The sequence below is a fragment of the Hippocampus zosterae genome, chromosome 20 (assembly GCF_025434085.1).
Source record: "Hippocampus zosterae strain Florida chromosome 20, ASM2543408v3, whole genome shotgun sequence".
Lineage (NCBI taxonomy): Eukaryota > Metazoa > Chordata > Actinopteri > Syngnathiformes > Syngnathidae > Hippocampus > Hippocampus zosterae.
In genome coordinates, this window is record NC_067470.1 from 3,210,094 (window position 1) to 3,228,072 (window position 17,979).

The 17,979-nt window shown below is 48.2% G+C and overlaps 1 protein-coding gene across 4 annotated transcripts in view; it reads left to right on the plus strand.

Annotated features, from left to right (window-relative positions):
* The window catches only part of pou6f2 (POU class 6 homeobox 2), a 51,452-nt gene that overhangs the window by 18,066 nt on the left and 15,407 nt on the right, over window positions 1-17,979 (plus strand). For all 4 annotated transcript variants that reach the window (XM_052054344.1, XM_052054343.1, XM_052054346.1 and 1 more), the window contains one exon: window positions 13,177-13,460. In XM_052054344.1, the coding sequence (XP_051910304.1) occupies window positions 13,177-13,460 (284 nt within the window). The remainder of the gene's footprint in view (window positions 1-13,176; window positions 13,461-17,979) is intronic.

Here is a 17,979-nt window from a genome sequence, read left to right on the forward strand (position 1 = left end):
CGATTAATCGGCAATTAATCAATTCCCAAATTCAGATTATTTTGACGCTGCCCCTACACAACCTGCAAGGTAAGCCTCAGAAGGCCTGCTGAAGCAACATTTGAATCCCCCCCAGCCCCCCTGCTTTTTTCAAGGGCCTGTTTAATCACATGTAAAACGATTAATCGGCAATTAATCAATTCCCAAATTCAGATTATTTTGACGCTGCCCCTACACAACCTGCAAGGTAAGCCTCAGAAGGCCTGCTGAAGCAACATTTGAATCCCCCCCAGCCCCCCTGCTTTTTTCAAGGACCTGTTTAATCACATGTAAAACGATTAATCGGCAATTAATCAATTCCCAAATTCAGATTATTTTGACGCTGCCCCTACACAACCTGCGAGGTAAGCCTCAGAAGGCCTGCTGAAGCAACATTTGAATCCCCCCCCAGCCCCCCTGCTTTTTTCAAGGACCTTTTTAATCACATGTAAAACGATTAATCGGCAATTAATTCCCAAATTCAGATTATTTTTGATAATCGAGTACTTTTTTTTTTCATTTAAAGTTGTCCAACTATTCAGAATTTGAGCTTCTCAGCAGTAAATGTTCTCCAGTTTCTGTTATGAAATGAGCACCCAAAAAAAAAAATGGCAGCTGAACCATAATACCATAAATAGTAGAATAATTTGGGTCCAAAAATATCATTCAAATATATGCAGATTGAAGTACTGATTGTTCTTCTCTCCATCTTATGATGGACACGTTACAATGTTTTTTTTTCTCTCCGCTCCAAATTTGTGACAAGGCTTCAACTCCTCAAGCAGCCTTAAGCAACAAAGCGTATTAATTACAGGTCACCGTTTTGCAGCGCAGTTCCAAAAGCACTCTGTTCCTCTTTTTTTTTATTTTTTTAATCTCAATTCTCCTTTTTTCTACCGTGCTCCTCATCCTTCCATCCAGCGGCTGTACTTCTGTGTGCCTTTGAAACTTTAATGTCCAAATGTTCCCTTTTGATCATACTTGTAAATGGTTTTCATTTTAATGTTTAAAACATTGTCTCTTTTATACCATTAGATTGAGGGATGGATGGGATGGCGGGGGTGGGGGCGCGGGGCGGAGGGGGGGGCACGCACATCTGTCATGAATCTTAGATGAATGTAGCACACTAATGTCAAAAGACGTCCTGGCTGAATGTAAAGAGGTGTGTGTGTGTTTTATTTTAGGGAGGGAATATTACAATAATGCCTGTGCAGCACAAAGTGCAGGGGAGGGGAACGTGGACGGACGCGTGCCTCGAGTGTGGAAAGGCGAGCGGCGGCCTAATGGACACAAACATGCATAAATAACAACAAGCGCGGCTGGCGGGCAGAGCTTTTAATAAATCCCTTCAACGTGGATGAGAATGGCTCACGTTGCCATTGGCCGGGACCGCCCTCCAGGGGCCTGCCGCCGATTGACAAAACGCATCCGTAGGGCCGCAGGAACGCCGGGACCGATGCCTCTCGTGCTTAGCGCCCCGCAAATGTTCGAGAATTCAAGGCCTGGTTATTTTGAAGTCACTTTATGGGGACGCTGAACCCAAAGTCGACTCACTTTGGCAAATGGTGAACATTTCATCCAAAAAGGAGCCTCAAACTGTTTCCTGCCACTCCCGGCGATAGTTGACGCTCAAACAAAATGCAAAACAAAGAGAATGAGACATCGTGTATTTTGGACGGCCACATGCAGGAAGAAGTCGGCAGAAAATGTAACGGTACGAAGCCAGGTGTTGTTTATCTTCTGTGAGAAACAACTGCTATTAGTGCTGCACTGATGAGCTGAGAGGAGTTGAGGTCACACAGCAGCATTTACTTTCACGAGCTTCCATTCCAAGCTTGTATTGGGACAAAATGTAGCAAATTCCAGAAAGGTTGGAGCGAAGCAAACTTTATTTGAATGCCATCAAGTGCAAAAATCGATCCACAAGGCATTTTTTGTGAACATTAATCAGCTATCAGATGCACAACGTGTCTCCATAAAAGGGCAGGGAAGATTTTTTTTCTAATTTAAGGCCGCTTGGCACGTCCTCACTTCTGAAGGCGATGCGTTGAAGGGACCTCCGCCGAGAGAAAGTGACACGAGTCACGAGTGAAGCTAAATGTCTTGACTATGTCGGGCCCCCCGCGGCCCCGCGGCGCTCCTCCGCTCGCCGCTGTCCGAGCGCATCACGGCCGGCCTTGACTGAGGCCTGCTGGCGCAGCACCTCCGTCGGCCACGCGGCGCTCTTCCCCTCCGCTGCTTTCCATACGCTCACGCTGCGTCCTAATTAGTGTCACGAAAGACAACCGGCAGACTCCATCATGAGGGGCGGAGCCAATGCGAGCATTCAGGCCCAATGAGGCGGCTAACGAGCCGCTAATAAGGCCGCTTGTCTTGAACATTGACAATTATCCGGTAACTGACGCTTGCGCAATGAATTAGGGATGCTAATTTGCGATTAATATGGAAATCCGCCGCTCATGAAGCGCTGCGACCATTATGTTTTGTACATATTTTGTTGTTATGTTTGTCAGAATGGAAAAAAAAAAACTTCCAGTGAAACGAAACAAGGGAGAAAGTTATCTTTTGTGACAAGAGCTCACAAAAAAATCCGGCTGACTTCACAGAGCCTCCAAAAGAAGGTTGCGTCACACCGCAGCTCTGTAAACATTGACAACTATTACCAGTTTAAAACATACATGATTATCTGACTTTTAAGATTGAGGGCCTTTTTTTTTTTTTTTTCGGGGTGACGGCAACTTTCCTCCTGATTTTTCTAACAAGGAAATGGTGATTAACGTGCTTGTAAAACCAGCCGCATCAAAGCGAGCCTCAACAAAGCCTCGATCCACCGACTCCTCTTCTCCGCACTCGCAGTTAATGCGAAGGCGCCGCTTGACTCGGAAGCGCGTAATAAGCGCACGCCGCCTTATTTGCCGCGCCATCACATCAGAGGGCTGCCGAAGTTCTAATGGCGCGGAGGTGAGAGGAGCACCCGCTGTTGTTCGTCTGTACCGCGGCTCGTCGGTTTGGAAGGTCGGCATCCCACTCACCTGCCGTAATGAGAAGACGGCGGGGCTGCCAATCAAAGGCCCCGCCGCCTCGTCTGCCGTTTTGATTCCGCCGTTCGCCGGTGTCGCTCGGAGGTTGCGCGCTCGTCGGCGCGCTACAAATTAGGGAAATCGCTACGCTCATTACGCCACCTAAGGGCGAGCCCCCCGGGGGGCGAGAAGAGTCGGATGTTTTTGCAATTGTTACACGTGTCGGCTTGCAGACGCCTCCGATTCGACTGACTGTTCCTTTCGCAACCAGGGCCTCTCATTCCCGGTAAGCTTTCGACCTGCGGCCCGAGCTTGTGTTCCAGCGGTCCCGAGTTTTTGCCCTCGTCCGCGGCTTGTCAAGTAAAAATGGGGCGCGGGACCTCGACAGAGAATAGAAACTCGGGTGTTGCTATGGAGATTTCTCCATTGTCCATCTGGGCCGGGTTTCACCCAAGATGTCTTCCTGCAGTGCTTCATCTGAGTGAATGCCATCCATCCATTCATCATCTACCGCTTATCCGGGGCCGGGTCGCGGGGGCAACAGCTTTAGCAGGGAAGCCCAGACGTCCCTCTCCCTAGCTACTTCTTCCAGCTCTCCCCGGGGGATCCCGAGACGTTCCCAGGCAAGCTGGGTGACATAGTCTCTCCAGCGTGTCCTGGGTCTTCCTCGGGGTCTCCTCCCGGTGGGACATGCCCGGAACACCTCACCAGGGAGGCGCTCAGGAGGCATCCGAATCAGATGCCCAAGCCACCTCATCTGGCTCCTCTCGATGTGGAGGAGAAGCGGCTCGACTCTGAACCCCTCCCGGATGACCGAGCTTCTCACCTTATCTCTAAGGGAGAGCCCGGACACCCTGCGGAGAAAACTCATTTCGGCCGCTTGTATCCGGGATCTCGTTCTTTCGGTCACGACCCATAGCTCGTGACCATAGATGAGGGTTGGGACGTAGATCGACCGGTAAATTGAGAGCTTCGTCTGATTGAATGGACTTTTATCAAGTATCAAGTACAACTTTATTGTCAAATGTGCTGTAACAGCACAGATGAAATTTCTTCCCTCTCACAACGAGAGGAGCCGCTGCGGGTGCCCGAGCCGCCATCGACACTATTTCCACTAACATTGTATAGCATCACATTGTGTTAAATTTTGCCCACTCGGCATCCATCCCCTTCTCGACTTTTGTCATTACCACCCCTCCCCCCCAAAATGTTTTTTTCCCCTTGCCCTTGTGGTGATTAAGATCCAGGAATGCCGTTAATATTTTTTCAAATGTGGGCATGTGAATCCCTTTGAGATGATTCTGCGAGTAACCCAGTCCTGAGTTTTGCAGCACCAGCTGGAACCAAATGTCGCAAACAGCGGTTCTCCAAAAATCTCCCCGCAATTTGCCACTTGCCGACTTTATAACAACCGAAACGGCAACCGAAATCTTCTCGGAGGGCGTCGTCATTCTTCCATTGATTTTTCGCATCTGGAAAAAAAAAAAATCAAATGTCGCAGTCAAGACAATGGCGGGCCGAGGCATCCCTTAACCGCACGGGATTGTTTCCTTCGCAGCCTTCTCCAGCGCATCGTCCCTTTTAATGATTTAACTCGGCGGCGCTCGAGCCCGCGACTCGCTACCGAGCGAGACGCGGGAGAGAGAGAGAGAGGGAGCGCTTGGCATTAAATAAATAATGGTGATAAAATGTACAGCTCATACATTTCAAAGTTAATGCGACTAGCGGCGCGATCGGAGCAGCTGCACACAGTCCTCCGAGCGCTAATTTGATTGATTTGTTGTGACAGGAGCCAAATAATTGAGAGTGAGAGCTGCCGCGAGCCAGCCAGCCACCGAGCGCCGCGTACACCCGCCTTCCCTTTCTTTCTCTCTCTCTCTCTCTCTCTCTCTCGTCACCCGATATGCGCCGCTAGTTTATTGTTTGCCTTGGACGAAACGCCGCCTTTGCCGCGACTCCCAATCAAAGTGTACAGACGAGACGTGAGGGGGTTGGAATCAAACAAGTGCATTTGCGCTGAGGTTCCTGCACGGCATCATGCAAAAACACACACACGCACGCCCCCCTGAGACGGAGAATTTACTATGCCTTCGTGACTTTGAAGCTCGCTCTTAGCGCCTCCAAAGCCGCCTGACTTGTTGCAGGCGCGCTAATGATTTGTCTTCCTTATGCGACATAATTGCGCGCTTGATTGTAGCGCATTATCTTTAACAGCATGCATCCCCAGATACTTGTGCAGCACGTCATCACTTTTCGCTTTCCTTGGCTTACCGGGGACGCGCTGCACTACTGCCCGGGTGTCTACCGTCCAGACAGGATTTGTGCTTTGTCGATCGTAACGTGGGCAATATTGTGGTCAAATGTTCTTGAAATGCAGTAGCAAGTTTGGTTGCCACTGCGACTCGGGTGTCCGAGTGCTGAATCGAAAGAGAGGGACTTGTTGGGAGATGTTGATCAGGACAATATTGTTAATTAAATATAGATTTGGGGCGGCCCGGTAGTCCAGTGGTTAGCACGTCGGCTTCACAGTGCAGAGGTACCGGGTTCGATTCCAGCTCCGGCCTCCCTGTGTGGAGTTTGCATGTTCTCCCCGGGCCTGCGTGGGTTTTCTCCGGGTGCTACGGTTTCCTCCCACATTCCAAAAACATGCGTGGCAGGCTGATTGAACACTCTAAATTGTCCCTAGGTGTGAGTGTGAGTACGAATGGTTGTTCGTCTCTGTGTGCCCTGCGATTGGCTGGCAACTGATCCAGGGTGTCCCCCGCCTACTGCCCGAAGACGGCTGGGATAGGCTCCAGCACCCCCCGCGACCCTAGTAAGGATTAAGCGGTTCAGAAAATGGATGGATGGATGGAATATAGATTTGACAGTGTATGATTGCAAAGTCCTATTCACTCCCAAAGACGTTTTTAAACGTCTTTTCAAACGTGGTCTACAATTGGCCGGTACCGAATGAGTTAAAGCCCCTCACAGTTAACAAATTTGCAGCAGCACAGAATTGGGTTGGATTTATCCAATGGCACTAATTTAAAAGTGAAACAATGTCTGCAATCGATTACATAGTCGATTTTCCAAAAGGTTGTCGATTAATGTGCTAATTGCTTCTCGGTTGCACTTGTAACACTAATTCTTTAAAATTGTGCCCTGATATTTCCACATGGCCTCGGAGATGTTTTTGTGGAAATTCCGTCTCCCTCTCCCGTGTTTGAAGGTCGCCGGGCGCCAACTTGTAGTCGAGCGTTGCAAATGAGAATTGATTCGTCATTTACATGCTCAGCCGGGGCAAAATGAACTTGTGAAAAAGGAGACGAGGTGCGGTGATGGGGAGCGGACGCTGGAGACGCCGACCTCGCCCGAGCGGAATTCTCGTCCGGCGGAACATTTTCGGCTGACATTTGCCAGTCGGTTGTGTTGTGCTTGACTTGGGATGTTCGTGCTAATGCTAATGCTAATGCTAATCCGTCACAAAAGTGGTTCCGGATAGCTCCGGTATCCGAATAGCTTTAATTCCACTGTTGGTACTTAGATACTTTCACTAATTGAATGTTCTGGAACGCAAGCTCGGCAATGGCAGGGCGGCGGGGCAGGGGGGGGGTTCTGTACTTTACCTTCTGTTTTAATCAAACAAGCCAATCAATGTTGTATTATGCGCCGCTCAATACTGCTTAGACTCAACACAGGTGTTTGTGCTTTTGATCAATAGGCCGTGGCAATGAACACTTCCTATACGGCGACTGCCTCTGGATCTACGCCCCTCCAACCCCCAAAAAACTTGAACGAGCCACGTTTGCCACAGAGGTCATTTTGGATCCCGCTTCTCCAGTTTCGTGGCGAGTCTGCGGCCACCCGCGTCTGTCGGCAAATGGCATCGGAAAACCGACCCCGTCGCTAAAAGCCGTCTGCGGTTTCTAATTGCCGACCGGGGCGTCATTACTTTCAATGAACGGGGTGGGATTGGTTGGATGGCGATGGTGAGGTGGGGGGGGGGGCCTTTTTATCACGGCTTAAAAGTTCCCGGGAGATTCGCTCGGGTCCCATGGGCGCTATTTCTAGACAGGCTGCATTGGAGATGGCGTTCAGACAAGACTGCTTAGTAATGAGTTTTCCTTGGCTTTTATTTTGGAGGCTTTTTTTCTCACGTTAATTCACGTCGGGTGGCAATGTCGACTCTAGGGGCTTGCCTACAATCCAGCGCTCTATGGTGGCAGTGAACTCTATTCGATAAGCGTCTCTGGAGGTGAAAGAATTATTTATTAATCGTCAACTCATGAATTCTCAAATTAATCGAAAGCGATTTTGAGTTAATTGCTTAAAGACCTTGTTTAACTTCAAATCAGTGTTGCTAAAAAAAAGGGGGGGGGGCGTTTACGAAATAATCATCATTGACAAAAAAACAACGCTGCTTCAAATGACCCAAATGCAGGCGATCTTTTTTGTAGTCCTCCAAGATGGCAGACTGACAAATCCTCCCACTGTCAAATTAGCCCTCGCACTCGCACGGCTGGTTAAAAGACGCAAATCATCCAGCGTGGAAATCAAATAAGGTTGGATTCATACATCCCGCAGCTCGGCTCTCGGATGATGTATCGTTCCGGGCGCGGAATTTCATTTACCGCCGCTGCCCTTTGCTGAACCTGTTGCTAGTCAGCGAGCACGATGAAGCGCATAAGTAGCACGCAGCTTCATTCATCATACTTGGCTGCGGGGCTCATACGGCTTACAGCCGCGGGAGGGGGGGGGGGGGGGGGGGACGAAAGGATCCTCATCAGGATCCGCGGCGAATCCATCAGAGGGGCCGGCGTACACGTTGAGCTGCCTTGGCGTCAACAGAACATTAGCCAGTCACCTTTTGGCAGAAGCGTCGTCTATGAGGCCTCTTTGAAACGGGTTTCATTTGCCGTCTAATGGCACCCGTCGATGATGTTGCCTTTGGACGTGCGTTCTCTGCGTGCGCGCGAGTTGCCGTATTAAAGAGCATGGATAATCACAAGAGGCTGCTTGTGCGTGTCACTCACGCGGCTTCTTCCACATCAGTGTAGCGCCGGCGGGCACGCGGCGCTGGCGTGAAAGTGCTTACACGCGCCCTCAGACGCCCAGCAAAGGGAGTCATTAAGGAGGCAGAAGAATGGAAAGCAAATCCCCATTGTTGGGGCTCATTTCATCCTTTTCTCCGCTTCTTTCCCCAAAATGCGGCGTGTGGCTATGCGCTGGCATGTTGCTCTCAAAAGCGCTTGCGGCACAACAAAGGCCTTAAGATGTCCTCCTCGTCCGCCTTTGGATTATTGTCCTCGTGCGTGTCTGCAAGAATCCACTGCTTGGCATCCGTTGACCAACAAACAGTGTTGTTTCCGTTTGCATGTTTCTTAAATTTCCCCAGTGTGGGACAAATAAAGGATATCTTATCTTATCTTATCTTATAATCAAGGGGACCCCCGCCCCCTTAACCCTCCTTGAGTTTTTCTGTATGTGGGGAAAGTTTGGACATCCTTGCTTTCAATAGTCCACACCAGAATTGCAATTTAAGGTGAAGTGCATTGTCGGGGGGGGGGGGGGGGGGGGGGGGGCAGCGGGGAGGGGGGAGGGGGGCTCCTCCTTTTTCGTGAGCGCTAAACGCAGCCCCTCAATCTCTCCCGGCTTTTACTGTCAGTCCAGAGAGCACTCAGTCATCTCTTGTGCATCACAACCCCCACCGACACCCCCACCCAATATTGATTTTTTTTTTTTTTTTTTTACCTCCACTGAAACAGCCGCATGAACATACATTTTGCATGAGGCTTTTTACTCAGGGGCTGCGCGTTTTTACTTTGACGACACATGATGGGCACGTGAGCAGGCACTAATAACCCAGCCTTGCCCTGCCAGGCCCGCCCCGGCCAGGCGGCGTTCAAAGTTGTATTGGGGACCCCTCGCTGGGCCCCGCTGGATTACATTTTGTCAACATCTTCCTTGAAATAACCCTGGAGGAGGAGGAGGAGGAGGAGGAGGAGGTGCTACTTTAATCTTTGTCATTCAAGGATAGCAGATCACATGCACCGTGACAGTAGAGTATAGCTTGGCCATTCTTTATCTGGCCCACCGAGCATTCGCAGTCACGAGCTTCAGTCTTGTGTTAGTTGTTGCATTCATTTCGCAGCTTTCTGCCTTTAAAATGCTTCTATGAAAAATAAAGAAAAAAATATATACGTCCATTTTCTGCATGTTTTCTTCAGCGCTTTCATATCTAAAGTTGAGAGTTAGTAAATGAAAAATCGATAATTAAAAAAAAACTGTTCACGCCAAAACAAAGCTAGCTCAAAGAAGAAAACACGTCAATCCCCGTTTGCACACGAGTCAAAAATAAAGCGTGCTTTTTCAAAAGAAGCCTCACTCGTCGCCTGACTATTATTATTGACGCAAAATTTTTGAAATGTGAAAATCCAGCTCCATTTTGAAAAATCATAAATAGTAATATTTTCAATCCTCAGTGTTTTCAAGGGCCTCGAGCTCCTTTCGCATGAAATTTCACGTCATTGCTGGTTAATACGATTTTTAGCTTTTAACCCTCTAACCCTTCTCCTGTCACCTTTGCTATCTTCTCTCCAAAGAAGAAAAATCAGAGCGGAATGAAAGTCGATCTTATTTTCACGCAAACACGCTGGCGCATCCCTCCTCCGGAGATTCTTTGACTGCCACCGCCTTGCCAATAATGAGGCGATTATGACGACAAGCCACCTCATTTGCGCTCCAAACATCCTGAATGACCTAGCCGTGATATTTCTCTAGCACTTCTCCTTAGGAAGTACTTGCTACTCTACTTTTGCATCCTTAGTAATTTTGGAAAGTTGTGGCAAGGTACAAAGGAAGAATGAAGAATTCCGACAAACGTGGCAGCTGCGCTCCAATTCATAGTACAAATGGCGCTGCCTTAAAACCGTGTCTTAAGACTGATCTGGTCCCACGAAGCAGCGCGGTGGCTAATGCTAACGGAGTGCTTTCTAAGACATCAGCGCGCAAGAAGTGCCACGTTATCCACTTGAGCGACCCGCTCCTCGCTAATCCTCCCGGTAAAAATGACCTTCCCCTTGACCAGCGCCGTAATGATCTCGATCCGGCACGCTCTAAATCGCCTTATCTCCGCCGCAGTCATTAGCGGCAAGGTGGCACTTGGAAGGTTTTACCGTGAGCGATGGACTCTTCATTTGCGGAAACCTTAATTGAACGGCGTTATTGACGTCCTGTCGCTATAGACACCGCACCGGTAGAAGACACTGAACTATTTCTGCGCTTCTTTAAGTAAAGTGCATGAGGTTTTTATTGATCTCGCACAAGACAGGAACGCTCCTTTTCAGTCACGAGTTCCAAGGTTTAGCGAGCCGATGACGTTTTTCCGGGGATGCTATTTAATCATAGTCTCATGAAAGGCTTCTAATTATCAATGTCGTCATCAGGTTGGCCTTGGCTTGTGACAAAGTTCATCAGTCAGTGGGTTGGTTTTTTTTTGGACGCATCGTGGTCCATTGTGTGCGAATGTAGCGCTTGAAATTGCGCGGTGTCCAGAATGTGTGGGTACATGGTGAAAAAAAAACCAACATAAATAAACAATTTCACTCTTAGCACACATGCTGGTTGAATCCAGTTAAGGCCGTGGAGTCGCACGTCATGCGAGGCAAAGTCGGACTGCCCACGTGGGCGTGGCTAAGATCACGCAAAAAACAAGCTACCATTTTGGATGGATTCATCGACAGAAAAAAGGCTCCACTGCTTGATCTTTTTATCATCCATTGACTCATTCACTCCCAAAGACGGTTTTAAACGTCTTTTCAGACTTGGTCTAGAATTGGCTGGTACTGAATGAGTTTAATAGTTTAACCGACAATTTGTAGTCCTCAGCAAGTTACTGTTAGTGGAGCAATCATTAGGACCGGCGAAAGGTCCTCAGAGAACTTTTCACTCCTTGCCGTCAACAACGCCCGGACTTTGATGGCTTTTGTTAACAACCGTACGCAACAATGGATTGTTCCTCGAGTTGTGAAACTGTTAATAATTGCCTTCAAAAGTCACTCGTTTGGGTAGAATCATCACACTGGAATCAGGCCCAAAGGTCAAAATGCTTTCATGGAGCTTTTTCCTTGGCAGAGGCCATCCTGAGCCGTTGATGGTAATTAGGAAAAGGGAAGCATCTCTCTTTGCCCTTGGACCACTGTCAGAAAGGTGCACTTTGTCCTTGGGCAACAGAGGATTTTGAGAAGAGCTTCACTAGCTGCCGAGGCGCAATCCGCACTAAAATTGTGACGTTGCTCAAGTCGTTTGTGCTGCGATCGTTTTTTTGCATCAATTCTTGGTCCCGGTAGTGGAGCTTCGAGGTACCATGTATTTGCTACTTGGTGTCAAAAGTTTGAGAACCACTGGATGATGCTACAGTGTTCATTTCGGCTTGTCCGATTTTTACGACTTGACTATCGGGAGTCAAATTTTCTTCCCCGATGCGGCGGTTCACTTTATTTCATTGGAAAACACCTTAGCGGGATTTTTGGGGTTGGGCATAATCACATGTCGGCGGCTCGCAGCCTTGAAAAAGTTGCAGACATTCGCCAGGCCTCATTGCGAACATTAGCATAGCGGATAGCTGGATTGTGTCAACGGCGAAACGGGAACCCCTCAGTCAGAAAAAAAAGAGCCATGGAGTACCAAAGAAATAACGAGCTCGCCGGCGTCTCTTCGGCTCTCACTCCATCATCCCTCCAACTCCGCACAAACAATTACTCCAGACAGACAAGCAAGCGGGTTGGTGGATTACGCACCACGGCCACGCAATCCAAAAAAAAAAAAAAAAGGGAGGGGCGGGGGGGACGCCAACGTGGCCGTCGCCCACTTAGAGAGCAACGGCGGCGGGTCAGTGGTCCTGACAGTCTTAACAAGACGACAGTGTTTATAAAGCACTGCCGTTAAAGAATCTACTGTAGTTACCTGCAGTGCAGCTCTGATAATAAGGCCACATGGGGCTTCTTCCATATTCCCTCTGTATTTGTTTTGCTTTTTTGCCTCATCTTGTGTTGTTGCGCCTTTTTGTTTCTCGCCGTAATGGCCTCCGCCGCAGGACATTCTGCCATCGCCTTTGATCTCGCCTGCGCTTTCGATAATTTTCTGACAGACGTGACGTCGGGCTTCGCTTTTGGAGTTCTTGCTTTTGTATTCCGCCCTTGGAAGTCGAGCTCAACATTTTGTCACTGCGGCGGGAAAGAGGCGGCCCCGCGCGTGTGCGACTTGGGGTTGGAGGGGAGGGGGGGTTCAAGTTTCAAGTCGCAGACACGGATTATAGAAGTGCCGCTTGAAGACCCTTCCATTTTTGAAGGCTTTCCCTTTATTTTGCAGGATTTACATTTCGCAAAGGAAAATGGCCTCCTCGCCCGGACTTTTGCAAAAAAAATAAAAAATCAACCAAAACCTTTCTAGCTTTTTTTTTTTTTTTTTTTTTTTTGGGGTGGCTCGACTCGATAAAGACAAAAACATTTGAAACCGATTTGTGACCAATATGAGTTTTGGACATTGCTTGTGCATGCAACAAAAACAAAACTATTCTCGTCAGCGCCGCAAGGTGAGAAGTCGTTGAGCAAATTATTGCGTGTGATCAACGTCCGGCCCTGAAGCGATTCATAGCCCCCATCGGGCGCCACCGTTTATACCGAACAACTCTTGTCCCAGATGTGGATTCATCCTTTCCCGCATGCCTTTTTTTTTTTAAACAGCATTTCAATGGTGTCTCAGCAGGGTGCCATTATCGAATCCAATTAGTTAATGTTCCTGAAGTCTGCTGGATGAGATTGATGTCTCTCTCTCTTTTTTTTTTTTCTCTGTGTAATTTGAGCCATTAAACAGTAAAATCGTGCCCATCCTGCGATTGACAATGAAGACTTTTGACTCGGCAGTATTTGTATCGTCCTTTTCCTTCCAACAGTCTCTCAACTAAATTGAAGGACTCAAAACCTCCCAGGACCTTCTTGTGACTCCATGCAATTTACATGTGCCCCCCCTACCCCCCACCCCCGGGTCACGTTCATCCCGCACCTCCTCGTGTTCCTGCATGTCAATAACAGGTGCGGGCTTGTTGAGCGAATCCCGAGTTACCGCGTGTTGATTGGACGTCATGTTTTCTCACCAGCTACCTCAACCCTCAACTCGCAACTCCAACACCTGCAGCAGCTCCAGCAGATGCACCAGCACCACCAGCAGCAGCAGCATCACCACCAACATACCCAGAACCAAGTGTCGTCTCAGCATCATCACATGACCTCGCCGGGTCAGCAGCAGACATCCGTGCCGTCGCCGGGTTCCGCCTGCTCCTCGGCATCGGGGCAGCCGCCGCAATCGCCGCCGTCGCACCGGCCCAACCAGTCGCCCGCCCGAAGCTTACCCTCGCCTGTCACCCCGCCTGTCCCTCTGCCGGTGAGTCAACAAGACTCGTCAGTCTTTTTGAACAGAAGTTGAAATACAATCTGCGTAGACGGAAGTTCTGCCGATTCTTGGGTTACGGGCACGCTGGAGCCTGTGCCGGTACTTTTGCGCCAGGGGCAGGGCGCACTCTGAACACACTCCATCCAGTTTGCTCATCCTCTTAATCTTCGCTTCCTACTTGCACTCACTGTCTGTCCATCCATCTGGGCCACGCCGTCCGTCTGGCTGTCAGCGTGGTCATGATAATGGCCTATTTTAGATCCCCGCGGTTTCATTTCCAGCGTGCGCCGGCCGGGGTCGCCCGGTCGTCCCCGCTCGCATTCATCAGCGTCAGGCCCCTTATTGGCTTGTGGCGGGGGCTTCTTTATGGGCAAAGATTGCTAGTCGGGCTATTTGTTGCCTCATCTTCAACACCCTCACTTAGCTGCCTTTTTCAACCCCCGTCACGGCCTGCTGAGACTCAGTAGGGAGAAAGAGGAAAAAAAAACGGTCTCGAGATTTAATGGGCCTCCAATGGCGAAATGTCGGAACCAAACGCACTGTCCAGTCTCGGTGCGGAATGACTTGCCAAAGACCGGAGACAATACTTTTGATCACATGCCGTGCTCGTGGAAATAAATACTTCGATCGCAAGGAGACCCACAAAAAAGTTGCAACCAACCAAGCAACCCAAGACACAGGAAGTCGGACATTTTAGTTTGAAGCGGGCATTTTGGTTGCCCTGATGAGAAAGTGAAGCCTCCAAAGCCGGTGTGTTTTTGTATCATGAGTACACCCACCAAAAAGTCTCAAGAACTCATGCCTGGGGAAAAAAAAAGCCCCACAAGTCTTCTCTTTTGGCCATTTTAGAAGAAAGAATGGGAAATATTGGGAGAAAAAGCAACATCTTAATAAATCATACCAAATGTTGAATACAAAAAATATTTGAAATCAATACAAAAATATTAGACCACAAAATGCAAACGTATTTGGATGAATGAATATGTGATGAAAAAAGACAACAAAATGTTGAAAACAAGATGTTAAACACGGCTGTCACGATGATGATAATAATGATCATAATAATGATAATGTACAACGGAATTTTATTTATTTTTTTTTTAATCTCAAGCGACTTGCAACTGAAATGCGCTTGATGGCCACAGCTGGTCAGAGAAGCAGAAGACCCACAAAAAAGTTGCAACCAACCAAGCAACCCAAGACACAGGAAGTCGGCTATTTTAATTTGAAGCGGGCATTTTGGTTGCCCTAATGAGAAAGTGAAGCCGCCAAAGCCGGTGTGTTTTTGCATCATGAGTACACCCACCAAAAAGTTTCAAGAACTCATGCCTGGGGGGAAAAAAACCCCACAAGTCTTCTCTTTTGGCCATTTTAGAAACAAGACAATCAAAGTGGAATAGCCCGCCGACTTGGAAGGAAAAGAAAGGAGCTAGCATGATCCTGATGACCGAGGACAGACCTCCCTTGAGAGGAGGCCGCATCCGCTCTCATTAAGATATTGCCTCAATCAAATTGGCTTAGCGTGCGTGCGACCGTAAAAGGGTTTACTTCTTCTTTTTTTGGGGGTCAGCGCCGGTCCGGCCAGGATTTGAAGGCCCGTGGCGTCCGATTGGATGGCGTTAAGCTCATTGGTTCATTCGTGGAAAACTTCAGGTAGAATTGTCACCCAAATTTGGTGAGTGACTCTGACATTATGACCGGTCACAAGAATTGCGAAATTTCAGGAGATTGTTTGTCATGGCTCATGAATTTCATATTGGTGGAGGTCTGCACTCTCCAATATTCCCCCCTTTTGTTTCTTCATTGTCATCCAATTGATTGTAAATCCCTCGTTAATCCGGAGTACTCATGACATCCTCTCTTGTGTTTTTTTTTTTTTTGCGCTAATTAGGGAGACAAAACACAAAAACGATCGGGTTGTTAACCCCCGTTTGCCACCCCTGCCCTCCTGTCTGCCTTTGACTCAGCGGATGGCGACGTGCGGCAATCTTGAACCCAGCCGCAAAGGTGACAAATAGACAACAGGAGATTAGCAACAAAAAAAAAAGCGTGTTAATGTGCCGATTGCGAGCGGCGGTGGCGGTTGCGGGATTTTCCCGGCCGCGGGTTGGTTGGTTGATTGATTGAAGCCGCCGGGGTTTTCTCCACGCCCGGAGAGCTCGGGGATTTGTCGGCGGGCAGAAGTGCGGCTACGTGGTGGAATTGATCTTAATTAGATCTGAAAGAGCCGCCACAGCAGAACGGGCGTGCCGATTAAAATGAAAAACAGCAGAAATTACTGATCAAATTAATCATAATGTCGGGGCTACAGCTGTAAGGCCTGCTCTAATTTGCCACTCCACTGGCTTACATCGGACCGGCGCGGGCGGAGGCGGAGGCGGAGGGAGCGGCGCGACATGCTGATCCGTGGAAGCGGGAAGCTTAGGTCAGCCAATCCACGCTGCCATTACGCTCGTCGCCTTTCCGATGAGCCTCGTACTCCTCCCGCGTCTTTTCTCCGTCCTTCCCCACACACTTCGAACGCCTTTGCCAAAGCGCATTTCCATTCTATTTAAGATGCTTTTGATCCCAATTGGAATAATAAATCATGAACAATGAGCACCAATAAAGTGTGAATTGTTTCAAAACGATTAGGACAACAACTAACAATAATTGATTTATCTGCTCATTTTCTTTTGAATTATCACATTTTTTTTCAAAAGTACTAAATGAAAAAAAACAACTAAAAGAAATTAAGAAAGAATGGGAAATATTGGGAGAAAAAGCAATATCATAATAAATAATACCAAATTTAATTAAAAAAAAATTGAAATCAATATAAAAATATTAGACCACAAAATGCAAACGTATTTGGATGAATGAATACATGATGAAAAATGACAACGAAATGTTGAAAACAAGATGTTAAACACGGCTGTCATTATGATGATAATAATAATGATCATAATCATGATAATGCACAAGGGAAATCTCATGATCATTTCTTTTTTTTTTTTTTTTTTTAATCTCAAGCGACTTGCAACTGAAATGCGCTTGATGGCCGCAGCTGGTCAGAGAAGCAGAAGGAACATTCGGCTAATATTCTGGAGGGAGCGCAAATGGGCCTTTTGACTTGCCTTGCAAGGAGGCCAAAATGCAATGAGGCCGCATTAAAAGCTTGTTGCCTATTTTTTATTTATTTTATTTTATTTTTTTCTGCTCCAACGCCGGCGTTGCTCCTTGCGAACCCGGCCGGTGCTTGCTCTGCGGTCACTAATGGGCACCGGAAATTACCAGGGGGGTGGAAGGGTACCCCGCGAGGGGACTGAGGCTTTTCGCCGGAGTCGAGCTCTTAGCACATCTGCGAGAGGTGGGGCAGGGGGGGAGGGGGGGGTTGCAGGAGGGGTGCCGCGGGGACGCCAAAGTCATAACCCGGACTGATAATTAAAGAAAGCGCTGTTAGCTGAGCCTCCCTCTCGTCTCACCTTGACCACCGCCGCAGAGTGAAGGAACAACCCTCCAACCTGAGTGTAATATCAGTGTAACAACACGGCAAAAAAAATTTGACTTTCAACACAGGAAGTCCAACATCCGCACACTCAAGCGTGTCCTTCCATTTGGAACGTCTTTGCCCGTGCAAAGTTAGTAAAAGTCAGCCTCCGCCAACCAGATTGAACCAAAAGGTCGTCTTAAAGGGCAATGAAATGAAAGGGAAGAGTTTTTAAGGACCTGATGACATCACAACGTGGTGGGGGTGATGAGTACGATCTAAATTGAATGGGGCGGGGGAAAATAATCAATCCGCTGTTTGAAAAGAAACACAACAACTTTGACTGGAATTTGCACAGGAAAATGACGGCTGTAGGTGGTAATAAGATGAAGCGATGAAGTTTGTAAATTGCAGGCTCACCTCGTCATCCCTCCCTGACTAATCCCTCATTGGAAGTAAATAAAAGTAGTGGAGCTGTCATGGTCAGCTTGCTTTTGGGCCCCTCATCTTTATAATTATTCATATGAAATGTGACGACTGTTGATGGGCCACAAAGTCTTATTTTCTGCTTCAGTCAACAGTGCACATTTGGGAGGCTAAATTGCACGCTGCCGCTTGTTACGTAAGGTAATTTTCTGCCTTCTTAAGGCCGGCCTCCTCTGCATTGACAGCAGGCGGCCCGCTCATGCTCCAAAAGTAGCTTCAGGTGAGCTGTGTGTGTTGGGGGTGGGGGTGGGGGTCATGCAGCGTGAGCCATGGACTCTCAGATGGGAACGTGTCATCTTCCATTTGATTTAACGCTCTGCAAAGACGCCGATACGATCCGGAAAAATCAATGAAATCGATTGGTCAGGCTAGCTTAATACATGTGTTAGCATAATCGGCGAACGGCGTCTTGATAGCGCTGGACGGTGTGAGTGCAAGCGCCGCATAATGCCGCGGAAATGGAAGTCGTTTATTTAGCTGCGGAGGCGTTTTCTTGCTGTAAAAAAAAATGAGGTTGGGTTTTTTTTTTTCAGAATGACCTGATTTTGCCATCGT